Below are 19,338 nucleotides of genomic sequence, written 5' to 3' on the forward strand. Positions count from 1 at the left end.
ACTTCCAGCTTTTCTGAGTAGTTTCATTGGAGAGTAGAGTCTCACAGACTTTTCTGCCCCAGCTGTCTTCAAACTGAGATCCTCAGATCTTAGCCTCCTAAGTAGTTAGGATTATAGGCAAGAACAACCAGCACCCAGCTTGGATGTGGCTTTTGGATAAGATCAAGGAGTAGAGTAGAAACCTTTATATGTTTACTTGGAGTAAAGGATGATCAAGAGTAAGGGAAGAGAAGAAGCAATCTGAACTAAGATATATGCCTAGAAATAAGACTCCATATAAAGATTTACATTTCCAAATTCTAACTCTGCAAATTCTAATTCTGCAAAACCCAGAATTTAGGGGTTTCCCCTCCCTTGAACTTATCATCATTAGTAAAGAAAGTCTTATAGGTCTGGGCAGCCACTGTGAAGGCAGAACTTTAATACATGGAACAGAGGTAACAGAACTATGGGACAAACAGAGTAAAAACCTGAAATAAGCATTGGCTTTCAGAGTAAGCTAAAGCGGATATATGAAGTAGGAAAATAGAAGCACAATGATTGAATAAATGATTCAATAGATGAACCTTAAACATTGGTAGACTTAAAGAATTATGATTTAGATGGGAGTGAGCAAAAACCAAAAAGAGGAAAGTTTGAAGGTTAGATATATGAGGACAAAAATAAAAGTGTTAATACTGGGGAGAAATTATGACTAAGATTTTCTAAATAACTAATGAAAATGCACTCCCAGAATTAAAGAAAAATTAAATGTCTTAGATTGGAAGAAATATAATGTTATAAATAAGCATGAGAAAACAGAGCTTGAGGCAATGCTTACAGACTAACATATTTTGGAATTGCAAATCTAGGATGGCAAGAGTGAACACAAAGGGAAGCCTTGGAAGGAAAGAGGAAGCAAGGGCAGGTGGTATGTTTCAGGCTTGCCAAAGTTACACACACACACACACACACACACACACACACACACACACACGGGAGAGTGAAAGGAAGAGAGAATGAGAAAATAAGAGAAATCAGCACAGAGAGAGCCAGCCAGCCAGACAGACAGACAGGGACAGAGAACATAAGTTGCCAGCTCAGTAATATATGCTTTATTCCAGACAGGCAAGTGTTTTAGAGCATGAGGAATGAGAAAGACTTGTCTAACAGCTCCTCCTTTTCTGCTCATGCTATGTCAAAGTTTCTCCACAGGCAGCAAGATAATGACTTCCCTGAACTCTGGCTATCTCTAGCTCCAGTAGATCCCACTCCCCACAGTAATTCTGGGCTTCCTCTAAGCTAGCAGATAGTGGGGAACATCCAGGTGATACATGTGGAAAGTACAGAAGACGTGGAATTAGTGTTTAGTGTTCTAACAAGCACAGAATGATAACCAATGAAAAAATAAACACATTCATATTCAAAACTGAAGAATGGAGTAGGAGACAGTGACCTGATCTAAGTGAAAGTTTTCTCAAACAATTTTATTTAAGAGTGATGTGTAGATATTGATAAGCATTAGAGTTAGTAAGAAAAAAATCAAAGGTTTGAATCTGAGTAATTAAGGTATAACTACCAGATGTGTGAACTCAGTGCTCCTTTACATAATCCTCTATTTTAAAATACATACTATATTGGTTGCCCAGGCATCTAACCACAATTCTTGGCTTTCCCCAAGCTCATAGACAGTGAAGAAAACACTAAGTAACCCAAGATTTCTTTCCTCACCAGAAGGTAACAAAAATTTTAATTAAATTTTATTAATTACTATTTTAGAGACTTACTGCTACAGGAGTCTAATATATATATCATATGGAAACTAAATGCTGAAACAAAATCTAGTAAACAACTTTGCAGAAAACAGCTTTACTCTTTTTATTTTTATTTTTTGCCAGCATCTGCTTCCTTTCCCCAAAGGCAAACTTACACTGAGTAATAATACTAACAACAACAACAACAATAACAATATTTTCCCTCCTCTAAGGCAAGTTTGAAATGAGTAATCATCATTGTGGTTAACATTTACTGGCTTCGTGCCTTACAATGTGCCAGGTGTTATCCTAAGTATCTTAACATATATTCACTCATATATTCTGATGAGAGCCCTGAGACAAGATGCTCTCACCCTCCCAATTGAATGAACGAAGAAGACAAAGCACTAGCATTGATGTCTAAAAGCTAGTAAGTACAGAGTCCTGTTACGAGGTAATTAAGCTCCAATATTTATACTGGTAACCATCATATTGTATGCTGTTGCCAATGGTTCTTGCTTTCCTCTTCACTAGTGTAAATGTACTGTGCTTTCAAAGGTGGTGGGCTTTCTTTTTCTCTTCTAAGGATGCTTATTGAAATGGTATTGTGTTATTCCTACCCTCCATTATTGTACCCAAACAACTGACCTCTTTTCTCCCTTAGCTCTCAACTTTGAAGTCTACACGTGGAAGTCAAACACATGCATCATCTAGATATGTATTCGATCATGTAGGATCCTCTCTCTTTTCTTTGAATGGCTGAGTCTAGATTATAGTCTTTCCACAATATTCCTCCTTCGTGTGTTATGGTGGTTTCAGTAGCTTCCTGTTTCCTTCCAGCTCCCTGTCTTATCAATTCAACTACTTGCAATGCCTGTAATGGCACAGTTCCCATCTCTTTCCCTCACCACTATGTCTATACATACAATGATTCACCAATAGCTGCACCTTCTCCATAATCTCACTTTCAAGCAATATCCTCTCTGCCCACTGTGCCTAGCATAATGAACTGTAGACTCCAATTACTCTTTAATCCTTTTTGGACCCGAGTTTTTTTTTATTTGAACCCCTATGACTGCCTGTCATTTCCTTGTGTTTTAAGCTTTCTCTTGCTAATATGAGATTATATGGTTCATTTTATAAGTATTTTTTGTATTTATCTGGAATACTCTCGCTTCTATCTTCCTTATAGCTTTCATTTGGCAAGTCCACAATCCTCATAAAAACATTTCCCTTGTTTATTGACTTTATCTCTTTCAAAACTATACTCACAAAAGTGGCTGTGGTTGGTGAAAAAAGACAGATATAAATTAAATTCATAACCATGAATTTCATGTGGTCCCAGTCTGTTCAGTTTTTCCATTCTCTTGAAATTACAGTATTTTGTTTCCCCAGACTTGTAACAATTTGTCCTTTTTGGATTTCCTCTGTCTGGAGACTAAAGAAATACATATTTTAAAAAACTGGCCGGGCCGGGTGGCTCACACCTGTTATACAGGAGGGTAAGGTCTGAGGACTGTGGTTCAAAGCCAGGCCAGGCCCAACGCCCCTGAGACTCTTATCTCCAATTAACCACTAGAAAACTGGAAGTGGCACGGTGGCTCAAGGGGTCAAGGGGTAGCCTTGAGCTGAAGAGATCAGGGACAGTGCCCAGGCCCAGAGTTCAAGCCCTAGGACTGACAAAAATTTTTAAACAGTCTGACGATCTGACAGGAAAGTCCATTGTTCCTTCTAAAAATTTTATTTTATTGTCAGGGTGATGTATAGAGGGGTTAAGGTTACATTTATAAGATAGTGATTATATTACTTCTTAAAGACTGTATTCCTTTCCCATGCTTTTCTCCCACTTTCCTTCACCTACCCCATTGTCCCTTACAACCTGCAACCCTGCTCTCTTTGCTGTGAACTGTGGATGGTCTGTTAAGGCTCCGTCTATTTATACTTTGGATTGGAGTTGCTCCATCACACCTAAGGACATTCTTCTAGAAACTTTTGCCTCCTCTTACCAATTCAGTTTCTTTCTTTCTACATCCCATGATGGTAACAAATACATGTTTATTGAAAGAAATAAATGAAGCCATTTATGGGTGGCTCAAGTCTTGCAACTCAGTTGGCTGAGATGTAAGGATTATTCTTTGAAATCAGCTCAGAAAAATCTGAAAGACTCTCATCTGTGGTTACCTAGCAAAAAGTAGGAACAGGAGGTTATGTATGGCTCAATTAGTCATGCACGAGTCTTGAACTAAAAAGCTAGGGGACGACACCATCCTAATTCTATCAACTGTACCAACATGTGCACACACACACACACTTTCAACTGTGTATCCTCTCTGCCTTCCACATATTGCTCTTCTCCCAAACAGCAAAATTTCTATGCAGGTTTATTCCTACTCCCACCCATGTCTCTCTTTCTGTCTTCCAGTCCCTCAAATGGTCTATTATTCTTATTCTTCCAGTGAATCTGCTCCCATCCCCAAATGACCTTTATATTGCCAGATGCTATACAGTGACCCGCTGTCTCCTTCTGCACTATTTGACTAGTCATGTACTCATTCAAACATTTTCTTTTCTTAGAATCTCTAACTCAGCTCTTTTCTTTGCTTCTTACTTTTCTATAACAATGTAACGCCTCTCTGTCCTTTGCCTGTGGATTTCTATCCCTCTAATTCAGTGCTTCTGAATTCAAGGTACCCAGGAAATCTGTCTTGCTAAATCGAAAGCTACATCGATGACCAGAGCTGAAATCAACCAATTATAAATCAGAGATTTGCTCAAGCAAATCTGTTACAGACCCAAATAATGCTATTGTGCTGTCAAGTTGAGAACTACTGAAGACAGTGGTGTGCTTAGGCCTTCATGTCATCCCTGAGACTCTTCCATTTATACTTCCTGAAGTTACTTCATCCAGGTTGTTGGCTTCAAAGATCATCAACTCCTGGGGCCTTCTGAATATCTACCTGCAACCCAAACCTTTCTCCTGAACATTGGAATCCTATTTATATAACACACTGTTGTCATCTCCATTAGTGTGTATAAAATAATTCTCACAGTGTGTCCAAAGTTGAACTCCTAAACCTTCTGCACTCATCCCTTTCTTAATAATGTGCAATTCAATCTTTTAGCCACAGGGATCATTCCAAAGGTGTTACTGTCTCAGATTATCCTTTGCACTGTCATTGCTCTTACTGCCTACATCTGAGCTGTCAGCCAATTCTGCTTCAGAATACATTCTGAATCTGATGACTTCCTTCACCCTCAGTGTTATACTCTAACTTGAGCTCTTGTCTCTCTTTCTTGGTGTATTACTTTTCCTTGTCCATAGCCCATTTGATACCACACAAAAGATAGCAGCCAGAGTGGCTCTCTTAGGAAAGAGGTTAGGCCACCTCACTGATGAGAACTTTCTAATGGCTTCAATCATCTAAGTCCCCTTTTGACTCGATGCTATCTTTTGAAATTCATCTCCACCCCTTTTCATTCTACAGGAGGGACACTCTTACCTTTGTACTTGGTATTATGAATACCAGCAACATTCTCCAAAACATCTTCTCTGACTCACTCAGACATCACATCTTCACCAAGCACCATCTCCACCTGTGTTTCCTATCACACATTTGCTTTATATGTGTTTGTTTTCAGTCTCCTCCAGATAGAGCTCAAATGCAGGGTGCTTGTCTGAAGCAGGAGTGGCTTTTGGCCCTGGCATACATTAGACACTCAGAAATTGTTTGCCAGATAAATCAGTGAAGCCTAGGAAGCAAAGGGCTTTGGCAATAGCCAATGGTGTGTTGTTATAAGAAACAAAGTAAGTCAACTGTTGTCAGTCATAAAATTTTAAAAAAAACATCCATGCAAGGCTTTTGGAGACCATCTATATAACCTCAAAAAACTTTACTCCTTAACATTTCTGTTGGAAATCAGCCCACAATTCAAGTGGGGAGATGAAATTGGACTAAAATATATTGTTAAGACTGGGCTTAAAATAAACTCTAGTGGGATTTACATTTCTTGAATCACTTTTTTTTTTTTTGCCAGTCCTGGGCTTGAGCTCAGGGCCTGAGCACTGTCCTTGGACTTTCTCAAGGCTAGGGCTCTACCACTTGAGCCTCAGCACCACTTCCAGCTTTTTCCTATGTATGTGGTACCGAGGAATCGAACCCGGGTCTTCATGCATGCTAGGCAAGCACTTTAACCATTAGGCCAAACTCCCGGCCCCTTGAATCACTCTTAGATTATAACATCTTCTACCTGTAATTAAATGTTCCTCTCACTCTTCTGATACTTTGAGCCTAAAACTTCATAGCTCCTATGAGATAAGGTCAGGTACCAAAATATTTTTCAAATAACTACAATCAAACAACATAATTCAGAATAAAAAAGGAAATATATAGTACTCTGGAGCCTGAGATCTGAGGATGGTGGTTCAAAGCCAGCTTGAGCACTAAAGGATATGAGACTCTTATCTCTAATTACTCACTAGAAAACAGGAAGTGGGGCTATGGCTCAAGGGTAGGGTGGTAGCCTTGAGCTGAAAAGCTCAGGGACAGCACCCAGGTCCAGACTTCAATCCCCATGACCCACAATAAAAGGAAATACATTTAAGGGTAAAAATAATTGTCACTTAAAACCCACATCATAAAGTCCTGTTATTGTAAATTTATTGCAAACCAAACACAGACCATTACTTAATAAAATAAATCTGGGCTTCTTCCTATGAAACATTATAAGCCAAAGAAGAAAGGTCTGTTAGCCATACTCAGGTTAGAAGGTCAAGACTTTGCATTATTACAACCATGAAACAGCAAGAAAATAAATAATTGTAGACACATACATGCACATATAGACATAGAGATAAATATTAGATGCTAGAATTATACATATATGCACATTTAAGTATATGCATATATATAAACAACTAAATTACTATCCTCAAGACAGGAGTAAGTTTACTTACAAAAGTTCTCTAAATATATTAGCTATGATTTTTCTTTACACTCTGTGCTTGAATATCACCTAATTACTTGGAATATGTTTTGAGGCTTTCACATACAAACCAAAAAATCAATACTCTACACTTTTACGACTTTGAAAGTGTCAAGAGTCTAAGAAAAATTTCTTTTTGAAAGTCAGGTCAGACATTCGAATCCAACACACTGTCTCTTACACTAGATGTCACTGCACAACCTGAAATTTTAGCTGTAATTTGATCTACTGTTTTACTAGCCCTATAAGCAAGGAAGGCACAAGGCACAAAATAACTTCCACATCTAGTTCGCAAACAGCAGACCATCACTGCTAATTATATCGATACAAGTGAAATATTTTTGGAACTCAAAAATTTCTGCACATGAAACTATACAACAATATATACTATATAATACAACAATACATAGTTATATAGTATGTATTGAATATAAAACATATTATATTATACATATTAAATATAATACATATTATGTATTACAATATATGCACATTATATATTACAATAAATTCTTTTCTCATTCTCATATCAGCTAGAAATGTCTTTACTTAATGAGTAATTGTTCCTATTCTAAAAGATAGGGGTGATATAAAGTAAAAATGAACTAATGAATAATCTATTTCAAATTCAATATAGTTCCTGAGTGTACAGTGTGTGTTAAGCAACAGTAGACACCAGAAGACATAAATAAGAATAGAGCTGTGGTAATATGGTGGAAGGTGAGAATCCTCCCAGGAGGAGGTCATCAGCCTCAAAAGAAATGGAGCTAATCTTCCTTGAACAACTAATATATATCCAAGATATTTTATAATCTGAGCTCCCCCAAGTTACAGGGACATTTGCAATGTTTATCAAGTATGCTCAGAGTTCTATGAAAACAATCTGGTTGACCAGCTGAGAAGAAATCCACAGTTAAACTTTTGACCATTTAAGTAACTGACAAGCACATTTTAAGTTACAGGATTTCTCCATAAATGTAGATTGTAACTTTCTAAAATAAGGGATGTTATCTTTAAGAATAGCAGGATCCCATTAAACAGAGGTAGACTTAGCATTTACCATTCCCAAAATGTATTTTAGAGATGCAAAAAAGTTCATGATCTTATTTTATGCAATTATTAAAAATTTTCAAAACCCAAGGCTTTATAATGTACATATATTTTTAGTTTATTTTTCCTTTTCATAAATAGTTTTGCAGTAAAATTAAAGAAACATTTTATGTAGTACAAGATGAAACTTGCACCAACTACTAAAAATGAAGCAAAAATAAAAAAGAAATTTGATGTTCCTAATACAGCTCAACCTATGCTCCCAGATTTCCTGAGGATTGTGAACTAATTTATTTTTGTCATTTAGTATTCTTAAGAAAATATTTAAGTGCCACTTCAAAAAAAGAAAAAAATTTAAAAAGTATTCTCTTAGGAGAACCTAGGATTTTGGTGAAATATATATATAACTATATAGATATTTACAGATATATATGCATTTCAAGACAGTGATGGAAATGGCATATTGCTATAGTCTACTAATGAGATTCAGGAAACTCAAGCCCTAAAATTGTAATAGGTTAATTCCCTATGTGTATGTTTCCCAATAAAATTATGAACAAAATGTATTACAGATTTTGTGTTTATTCAGAGGGACCTAAAATGTATACAATTATTTAAATTGAAATATGTATAATTAATTTAAATTGGTCAGGGAAGAAATTTATTTAGTGCATGTATCCTGACTTATATATGGTTATTGGCAAAAGGATAAATGTAACCATTGGTAGAACAGTGTCCAGAATGAGATTCAAAAATATTTGGCCAATTGATTTTTCACTTTAAGTCGCTTAGACTATTTTCCCCCGTGGCTGTGTACTCTATTTCACTGTAATTTTCCCTTCCCTTTTTGTTTAAATGTTGTGAAACTTCATAGAACAAAGTTTCATCACTGACCATTTGTTTATTTTTGAATGTATACAACTGCCTTATGAACACAAATGTTATAATAGTGTGATTTAATATCATTAAGATTTTGATAACAATTGCAATAACTTGTAAAGAAACATAATCTTGGGTATTTTTCTTCTCAACCATGAATATGAATGAGACAGTCTCTAATTTTCTTCTCCTTCCCTTCCCTCCCCTCCTCTCCTCTTTCTTCGTTTTCCTCTTCTTTTCTTTGTTTCTTTCTTTGTTTCTTTCTTTGTTTCTTTCTTTCATCTTTCTCTGTGTGTGTGTGTGTGTGTGTGTGTGTGTGTGTGTGTGTGTGTGTGTGTGTGGTACTAGGTGCTGGACTCATGGTTCAGCAATCCCTATACTCTTTTGTCACGCCTCCATATCTCCTGAAGCTGTAGCTTGTTTTGTTTTGTTTTGTTTGTTTTTTCCAGATTGGGCCTTGTACTTTTGTCCTGCCTGTATTGGCTCCACAGCTTTTTACCTCTACTTTGAAAGTAGCTAAATTCTAGGGTCACCACATGTACATCTCTCTTTCTTCTAGTGTACTTTCAGGTAACTTTCTAAAATCTTGTATTCCTTTCTCACAATTTACAGAGACATTGAGTTATTCTTGTGTATTTTTAAGGTTGTTATTTCAAAGGAATTGCTGCTCTTTGAAAAATTATTAAACATTTCCATTGAATCCAGCTCATAAATAATAATTGTTAAAAAGATAAAAATAGTTTCATATTTTTCTGTACATATGTTTTCACTGTGAAGTGTTCAAAACTTGAAGTTTTCTTTTGTTTGGCTTGATTTTTTGGTTCTGATAATTTCATGAAAATACAATTTATCTAATGTCGTTAGAAATGATCTATAGATTGCTATCTCAATAGACACACTCATCATATGGAATGCACAAATTAATTTCATGATCTAGAACACTTCCTCACCTAGACCAAATAGCCAACTGTGGAGCGTGTTTTCCTGCTGTGGCTGAGAATTGCTGGATGCAACATTGTTGAAGCTTCCTGTTTTGAGCTACACATCCAAACCATGCATGATTTTATCATTCACCAGCTATGAAACACCATTATCACACAATTTCCTTACTCTTGAGTATCTTATCAGAAGAATAAAGTATGCTATGAATCTTCTATACACACCTGACCTCACCTAACTTGTGTTTGAAATCCCTCAGAAGGTCTTGATTTTACTCTGACCAATATTAATTAATAAAGTGTGGAAATCAGCAATCGTACCTTTAAGTTGTAAAGCTAATGACACTTCCCACAACCAAGTAAAATTAGTTAAATGGAAAGCGAACAAATATATTCTACCATCTAATTGTCTCTTCTTTTTCTCAAAAATGTATGAGCACCATACAGACAACCTTTGTGTTTACTTAGAAATTAACCAGTTCCCAAGAGGAATGGGAATTTTGTGCTACAATAGCCAAATTATATACGCTGGGCAATTTAAAGTACAGAAATTTATTTCTCATATTAGTGTCTGGGAAATCTGAAATCAAGACAGCACTATCTGATAAGAGATTCATTTTTTTTTTAATTTTCAAATGAAGATAGATGGGCAATAAGGTACCAACTCCAGGCTGAGGATGAAGTTCAGTGGTAGAGCACTTGCCTACCAAGCATGAGGCCCTGGTTTTGAGCCACTACATATTTCCTCTCCTCCTCCCCTCCCCCTCCTCCTGCTCGTTCTCCTTCTCCTCCTCTTCATCTTCATCTTCATCTTTGTCTTCTTTGTCTTTTCTTCTTTTGATTATTATTATTAGCCCCTTTACAAAATACCGAATCCCATTCAGAAAGGATTAAGGGATAATGTTCAAAGGTAATATTGTCACACTTTCCCTCTAATCACCTTACAATGTCCATCATTCTCACATATGTACACACTAGAAGTACTTGAATTTTGGAGGGAATACATTCATCCCCAGAAGGTTTAGTTTTTTCCATTAGCACTATAGTCTTCTACTATTGGAAATGGCATTGAAAGCACTACAGATGCATCCTGCAGAATTTGGATGAATTTCAACAGTTCCTTTATGTGAGTTCCACAGAGTTTAAATTCAAGGCAAGCTATCCACCGGTGGTGGTATAGATTGTAGTGAGATCACCAGATGGATTCAGGATCCACTCAGACATGATTTGCTGGGTAGGTCATGGAGTTGGTTGATGACCATCAAAATGAAGGTTGGTCACCCAGCAGTTTAAAAAAATAATTGTGCAGCACCACAAAAGTTCTACTTGGTGAAATTTATCATAACTCTAGTTGGCTGAGAAACAAATAGTGCCTACAAGGATGTCTTGAAAAAAAGGGTGCAGTCACTGTTTAGTGTGTATGAACCTGACACAAAGTAAGCAGAGTCAGAGGATAAGGAGAAGAGTCAGCACAGAAAAATAACTGAGATCTTCCAGAGGGATATTGCTCCTGTGTTCATGTTGCTATATAGAGGATACCTTGTATCTGAAATATGTCCTATAAAGCAGAAGCAACTCAAAACAGATGTTCGTGTTCTGAGTGCTGTCTTCAGTAAATTACAAAATAAGTTCTAAAACTAAGGAGTTACTTCCTCAGGCTACCTGGCATGACTTATTTTACATTTATGGTACTAGCTTTTATCCTCTTCCCAGAGGCTTTCCTTTCCTTAATAGCCCTTAGGTGTCTGCTGTCTGCAGAGAATCAAACTAAAGTACATACCTGGCCTTTTTTTTTTTTTGTCTGCTGCTCAAAGCCTTACAATGTCTCCCCATGGCTTTCAAGTGGAAATCCAATTCTGGTAAGGTGATGTTAAAAGCTCTCTATGATATGCCCTCTGCAAACTCTTTAATTATTCCTCAGTTTGTAATAGTGAATGCTCTCAAAATACAGAAGAATTTGCAGCTACAAAATGTCAACTACATATTCTCCTGGTCCATTTGGTGTGTTTCACTCACTACTTCCTCTCCTTTCAGGTTTCAAGATTTCATGTGTGGTGTCCTCATGATGTCCCAGTGTGGGTTCCATGCTCTTTGTATATTTTCCAGAATGCTTACCATAGGCTACCTTTATTCCCAAGGCTGTTTTAGACCCATACTCCTAGCTAATCTTATGCATATAAGATGCTTCATAACTATTTCCAGAATACATCAATTGTTATGAAATTCCTGGAGGGGGGAAATGGCTGAAAGATAAATGAAGTGAACATTGATTTTGGGAGTCACTTATCCAGTAACCCATTGACCTGCAATTACATGGATGTTTAATATCCTCCAACTGCAGAATCTCAGATGTGCACACTGTAAATGCTGAATCACTGCTGCCACAGCCACCAGTGTATAAATACAGTGGAACTGCGCCAGGAGTTTGGCCTAGTGGTAAGAGTACTTGCCTAGCATGCATGAAGACCCAGGTTTGATTCCACGGTACCACATACATAGAAAAAGCCAGAAATGGTGCTGTGGCTCAAGTATTAAAGCTCTAGCCTTGAGAAAACCCAAGTACAGTGCTCAAGCCCTGAGTGCAAGCCCCGGTAGAACTATCACTCCTGCTTGTCATCAGGAAACAGGTCATCTTCAGTGGTCCCTTGTGTCTACCAATTGGAGGGACATGTCAATCTTCATGAATTCAAGTATAAAAGTCTAAATCAAACTCATGATTGTAGAGATTTCCTTTTTTATTCTGTTTCCCAAATAATTTATCCTTCATATGTATATAAATCATCAGAACAAAATAGCACAAACTTGCCCTATGCAAATAGAAATTATAATCCTGCCTTAGATGAATTGAACTGAAGCTGAGAAATCAGAAAATGTGTATCTTTTCCACCTCACGTAAGCCATCTGCTTCTCTTGGTGGTTGGGATGGTATGACTCCTGTTACTTTAATGTAGGAAGGGACACAGCAGTAGCACAAAAGGCTCTAAGCAGCCTGGTGACTTCTTGGCTTGAAAATCTAAATCACACAGACTTTAAAGAGTGGGTAGAAAATCAAAGGGAAATAATGACCAAAATAGTCTTTGGAGGCAAAAATCATCCCTGCAGCAATTCTGAAAACAGTGTGTCATAAGTCTGACCTTCTTTCATTTCGAAAACTCAGCATGTTCAGTTGTCAGGAGGTTTCCATTGAGCTAGGAGTGAATTATTATAAACTTTTCTTGACCCCTTGAGAAGGTATCCACACAGTGGAGCTTACTACATTATTCCATGTATGAAATCTATTTAAAGAAAGTTGTAACTCATCCACACGGTACAAGGATAATTACAGACCTCTCTCAACAAAACGAGTCAACTATCACCAAAATCATGGGTAAGACATCTAGGGTGGCTTTTAAATAAAAGAAGAACAAGCTGGCACTTGGTTTAACTTTTGTTCCCCCCTGCCCACTGGCTGTTTTTCCTTTAAACTACTGGTAACACAAAATAACGTTGAGTATCAAAAAGAATAACTACAAAGCCCCAAAGATAAATTAGATCCATTGCCACATTTTAGAAATGGAAAGTTTCAAAATTTCGTTGAAATGGAAGGTTACATGTTTTCTATAATAAAGAGGAATGTTCCTAAGATGGCCCATTTTGTGTCCTAAATTCTGAAAATTTGTCAGTATTGTTATTTACCTATACATATACCATTGTTTAAGGCAAAGTTTAACTTACATATTTATCTTTCAAGAACATATATTCTGGGTAGTTCATTTTGTTCAATGTAAAGCAATGAAGTTGTAAAAGATGGTTTTAAGTTATAATTAATGATGGGATCACAGGCACAAGCCAACACAGCCAGCTGATTTTAATGACCTCTGCATGTTGATGTGCTTCAGGAAACACTCCATTATGTATTCTTTTTCATTGTTGTTACCTGGTACATATTGTCCTACAATTCACATAGTAGTTCAATCCTTTCAAAATCCTGTAAAATACTGGGCCTATTTCATGGATAAGTAGATGAGATTTCACTTGTATAGTGAATGCATTTAACATCCATTCACTGAGTAGCAAAAATATCAATATTCACTGCTTTACATATTTTTTCTGACCATCTAAGGATGTCACTCTCTGAAGTCACACATCTCTGAAATAACATTTTTCAAAATCTGGGAATGCTCTTTAATTTTTTTTAAGTTAACATGCATTATTTATTTATTTGCCAGTCCTAGGCCTTAAATTCAGGGCTTGATCGGTGTCCTTGGGCTTTCTGAAGGCTAGAGCTCTCCCACTTGAGCCACTTGCAGCTTTTTTTTTATGTATATGGTACCAATGAATCAAACTTGGGTCTTTGTGCATGCTAGGCAAGACTCTTCCACTAAGCCAAACTCCCGGCCTCTCTTTAATGTTTTGATTTTCTTCTGTTGTTACTCCTCATGGTTGTAAAAGTGACTTCCTCCTCTCCTCACTTCCTCCTCCTCTTCCTCCTCCTTTTCCTCCTTCTCCTCTTCCTTCACTTTCTCTTCCTCAGAGAGGGTGATATTAATATATTAAGAACAAAAAGCACTACAACTGTGATAGAAATAGCAAGGGTCAGTCTAAGGTAAAACACATGACCTTAGTTGTCGGCCTCTCAGAATATCCATTTTGGTTATCCACATTGCTTATTTCTAGATTTCTTGTGTGTCTGACAGAATGAACCTTTATGACTGATTTCTACACAGGAGCTCTTTTTATGCTACTTATTTTATGAAATATAATGTAATGTATATAATTTTAGAAAGCATGCTTGCTTGAAAGTAATAAGTATCTTTGCAGTGTCTGTTATTCTAAAATGTATATTACATATTTTCATAGTAGAACCAAAGACAGAATCATGGGAAAGAGTTTGGGAACAAAAGCATCTGGTCCTACATCAAAGCTATTCCAACAATAGATTACAGCTATATTAACATTGTGCAACTTAAATGTATTTCCTAGAAATAATAAGCAAGAGTTGGGTAACAAAGATATTGTAAAATACTAAAAATATAACTCTTAAAAATCAAACTTAAGGGCTGGGAGTTTGGCTTAGTGGTAGAGTGCTTTGCCTAGCATGCATGAAGACCCAGGTTCGATTCCTCAGTACCACATACATCGAAAAAAGCCAGAAGTGGTGCTGAGGCTCAAGTGGTAGAGCTCTAGCCTTGAGAAAGTCCAAAGACAGTGCTCAGGCCCTGAGCTCAAGCCCAGGACTGGCACCAAAAAAAAAAATCAAACTTAATTACTTCAGTGTCCAAGATGTTACTGTTAGTAGTGAGTCTTACTCGTTATCAAGACCTTTTTGTTAAAATGAAATGTACACATACCAAATCAGTGTCTATTTTTCTATAAACTAAATTTTCTTACTTCTTTCTTTCTTCCTTGAATCTTCCTTCCTTCCTTCCTTTTTGTCAGTCATGGGGCTTGAACTCTGGGCCTGAGTGCTTTGATTGAGCTCTAATATCTGATCAAAAGTTGATTTTTGACAGGTTTTTTTTTTGCCAGTCCTGGGCTTGAGCTCAGGGCCTGAGAACTATCCTTGGACTTTCTCAAGGCTAGAGCTCCACCATCTGAGCCTCAGCACCACTTCTGGCTTTTTTCTATGTATGTGGTACCGAGGAATTGAACCCGGGTCTTTGTGCATACTAGGCAAGCACTCTACCAGTAGGCCAAACTCCCAGCCCTTTTATTTGACATTTATTAAATAAGTGAAAAACACAAGCAAAACTAAGAGAAACCTCTTTACCTAAAATGCAAAATGCAAGCATAAGGGAAAAGGTTTTGTAGAGAAGTTCTGAAAAAGATAAAGATGGCACTAAGTCCATTAAAAAGTAAGTGAACAATATAAATTCTGAACTATTCAATTCACCATTAATTTTCACTTATAAACTTATAAACAAGATATTTTATGGCAGAAAAAATCAGCTGGTGAAGATAAGGAAAACAAAACTAGCAGATGGGGAGTGTCTAATATCTTGATTTGAGAGTATTATGTCTAGTCAACCTGAAAGGCAAGAAACAAAGGCAGATCCATCTGTCTTCTTCTGAGAGTGCTTTCCCCAGATCTGAAGGTTTGACTAAACATAGGAATCCACTGAACTCCAGGAGTTAACATAAGCTTCTGACTAAAACAATAATACAGCTAGTAGCAATAAATAAAGCCTCAAATTCTGATGATTCAGCTAACATAATGGCATCTTCTTTTTCTTGGTATCTCAAGTCCTGCCAAATCTCCCCTTATAAACATACTGTAAAATAACTGTATTGGTCTCATAAAACTAGGGCCTCCTCCTTCCATGTTCAAACTCACCCTCCTTCCATCCACTGAGCCCTCAATCCCCTGCATGTTTCCATCCTCCACAAGTCCGACTCTGTTCTGTGTCTGCTTCTGACTTTTATTATTTGCTTGTGTCATTCATTTTAGTAGGCCTTTATATCAGTTTCATTTCATGTGGCAATTCTGGTATGTGTGTTAATTTTTTTCATATCACTAATGTTGACAACCTATATAGCAACACTGACACATCTTTGCCAATGAATTAATAAGGACACTGTACAAAGAGGAAAGTGTTGGAGGTGAGGCATTTTTTTCAGAACTGGCTACATCATCGCAAGCTACAGCCCTACATGCACTGAATTGAGGGCGAAGCCCAGAGCCTGAATTCTCAGGGATTTAATTATCACAAGGCATTAATAATTGTTTAGTTGGGTAGCCATTATTGACGCTGATATGCACACTGTTTTTGCTTGTTTGTTTGTTGGTACTGGGGATGGAACCCAGGAGGCAAGCACTTTGCCACTGAGCTACATCCCAGCCCCTTGATAGGCATATTCTCTGATGTAAAGGCAATTTCTTGAATGTTTTGGTAGTCATGAAGTAGTGCAGAGACATCCTTGGAGAAAGGATTCAACAGACAAGCAGTGGAATTAAAGAGTTGGAATTAAAGAGTAATACAGCTACAGGATGCTAGTGAAAACAGTAAATGTAGGGTATGGAAAGTTTGGCCTGGAATTCAACTCGTCCGTTTTTCATCTAGTAGAGATCAAAGAAAAAGAAGACAGGAAGAGAGAGAGAGAGAGAGAGAGAGAGAGAGAGAGAGAGAGAGAGAGAGAGAGAGAGAGAGAGAGAGAGAGAGAGAGAGAGAGAGAGAGCGCAAGAGAGAGAGAGAGAGAGAGAGAGAGAGAGAGAGAGAGAGAGAGAGAGAGAGAGAGAGAGAGAGAGGGAGGGAGGGAGGGAGGGAGGGAGGGAGGGAGGGAGGGAGAGAGAGAGAGAGAGAGAGAGAACAACAAATAACAGAACTATTCTTCTGGAGCTTAATAAAACTAACCGATGGTTTTGTAAATGCAAAGCTGCCCCAGAATGAAGAGCAAAGCCACAGCGGGCTAAGGGCTAAGGTCTCGTGGGGTTGGGGGCACAGACATCTGCAGTAGGGTTCACGACGACTGCAGGTGAGGTGCCCTGCGAGGGTTTCCCCGCAGCTGGCACGCGGTCCTGCGGATGGACACTGACGAGCTATTCCCTTATACAACACACCATCTGCCAATAAAGACCACGCTAGAGGCTATCCCAAAACTCCACTGCAAATAAATTACAAGCAAGTGGTCACTCCGTCCAATGCCGTTACCAGAGGGGTGACCTTGTGTCTGGCAACCACCACCACAGAAAGGCAGGAGATTATCGTTTTAATTTCCTTTTCCTTAGCCTCAAAACTCACTGTGGAACCTGCCTGGCTCAGTGTGCCAATCACCTTTGCCCCGTCAGAGTGTGGATGGAGCTTTTTTTTTCTTTTGTTCTTTCTCCTTCTCTTCCCCTCCTATTACCGCCCCTCCCAACTCATTCCACCCCTCACTCCACTAAGAGGCCTGGGGGCACAGGCGTCAGGGCCCATGCATTTTCCAGAGCCATCTGGCACCTGAGATTCATCCTCAATCAGCCAGAGGTGAGAGGGACAGCAGCAAAGACACCCACACACCCCCAACCGCCCGCCCTCCAGCCAGAGCTGGTGTGACCAGTTCTTCGTAAACTTTCTGCCGTCTGCATCCTCCTCATTCCGCAGATTCTTTGCTCACTGATGCGATCAGGACTACACTGGGACCTGGTCTGGCCTTTTAGGTTTGCAATGGTGGCACAGCTAGAAGAGATTTCTCCCGCTGGCCTTTTCTCCACCGCCTGAAGGCCGCGGGCGCAGGGTGGCGCGGCGGCCGGCAGGGGTCGCTGTGCGCTCGCGGCAGGCGCGGGGCAGCCCGCACCTCCCACGGCCGGGCTGGCCCAACCCCGCCAAGTTCCAACAGCCCCCAGCGCAGCCAGCAAGCAAGCGAGCGAGCGAGCGAGCGCCCGGACCAGCCAGCGCCTCCCGGGCCGCCGCGCGCCGCGCACACCAGCCGGGCTGTGAGGGCAAGGCGCTGGAGAGGCTTTTCCGGGAAACTCTTAGCGTCTCCGGACACTTTGGAAAGAAGAGCTCGAGGAACCCCACGCGTGCAAGTGTTTGGGAGAGGGAGCGCAACGCCCCAGCAGCACCTGTTCCTCCGCCAGGCCGCCCTCCCCACGCCGCTCGGACCCGCGCCTCCCGCCTGCCCGTGCGGCTTGTCCGCTCCCACCATGAATCCCGCGCTGGGCAACCAGACCGACGTGGCGGGCCTGTTCCTGGCCAACAGCAGCGAGGCGCTGGAGCGCGCGGTGCGCTGCTGCACCCAGGCGTCGGTGGTGACGGACGACGGCTTCGCCGAGGGCGGCCCGGACGAGCGCAGCCTGTACATCATGCGGGTGGTGCAGATCGCCGTCATGTGCGTGCTCTCGCTCACCGTGGTCTTCGGCATCTTCTTCCTCGGCTGCAATCTGCTCATCAAGTCCGAAGGCATGATCAACTTCCTGGTGAAGGACCGGAGACCGTCCAAAGAGGTGGAGGCGGTGGTCGTGGGGCCCTACTGACCGGTTCTCCGGCCCCCGAGAGGCTGGGACCCGGGGGGAGGGTGGCCCCAAGCCTCTCTCCCTCACCCCACCCCACTCCCCGCCTCAGCCCTCACTGCGCCCTCGCCATCCAAGATTCAGCGAAGCAGACCTGTCGGAGTCAATTGTTTCTCTCGACTTCTGCTTTCCCATCGAGGTACAGGCCACCCCTTTCTCGTGCCAGGCTGTCAGAAGGGAGAGAGCGCCCTGAACTCCGCAGCAAGTGGCAGAGAGGGGGGCGAGAGGGGCGCGCAGAACTTTGGAAGCTGGCGTGGGATACCGGGGACCCCCGGCCGAAGGCCCCTTCTGCACCCGCAGGTGGGCCAGGCACTGGGGCAGCTGCAGAGGGCGGGCAGGACAAAGATCCTTGAAAAAGTGACCTGTTTATATGCCACACTACACTTTTTTTTTCCTTGGGGCGGGGGGAGACACACGAATCCATGGTCGGTGGATTTACACCCAATACTCCCCTCACTCCCCCCAGTCCTGGTGGGGACAGTGGATACCTTTGATGGATTGTTTGTAACGCTGTGGTTTTAAGGGATGTTGTGTTGGTTTGCTTGAATGCAATATTTGGTCCGTCCTTCAGTGGCCTGTTTGCCTGCTTGGGGTGGGGGGGGGTGGGATTAGAGTTTTGTGGTCCTGGGAGAAAGGGATGGGGGGAGGGGAGGGGAAGCCTGCGAATGTGAATGGGTTTCTTTTTGTGCATTTCTTCCTCGGTCTTTTAGGGAGTTAGAGGGTCTGGGACCAAGGACCCAACATAGAATTCTGTAGCTCGTGAATGCACGATTTACACCACAAAAGT

At 40.1% G+C, this 19,338-nt stretch overlaps 1 protein-coding gene across 1 annotated transcript; it reads left to right on the top strand.

Annotated features, from left to right (window-relative positions):
- Window positions 1–18,095: 18,095 nt before the first annotated feature.
- On the top strand, window positions 18,096–18,601 carry Rprm (reprimo, TP53 dependent G2 arrest mediator homolog). The gene has a single exon (XM_090343107.1). It carries the CDS (start codon window positions 18,186–18,188, stop codon window positions 18,513–18,515), a length of 330 nt encoding a protein of 109 aa, XP_090199233.1. The 5' UTR covers window positions 18,096–18,185; the 3' UTR covers window positions 18,516–18,601.
- Window positions 18,602–19,338: the final 737 nt, after the last annotated feature.

Source organism: Megascapheus bottae, chromosome 12 (assembly GCF_031878675.1).
Source record: "Megascapheus bottae isolate mThoBot1 chromosome 12, mThoBot2.hap1, whole genome shotgun sequence".
In the NCBI taxonomy this organism is placed as follows: domain Eukaryota; kingdom Metazoa; phylum Chordata; class Mammalia; order Rodentia; family Geomyidae; genus Megascapheus; species Megascapheus bottae.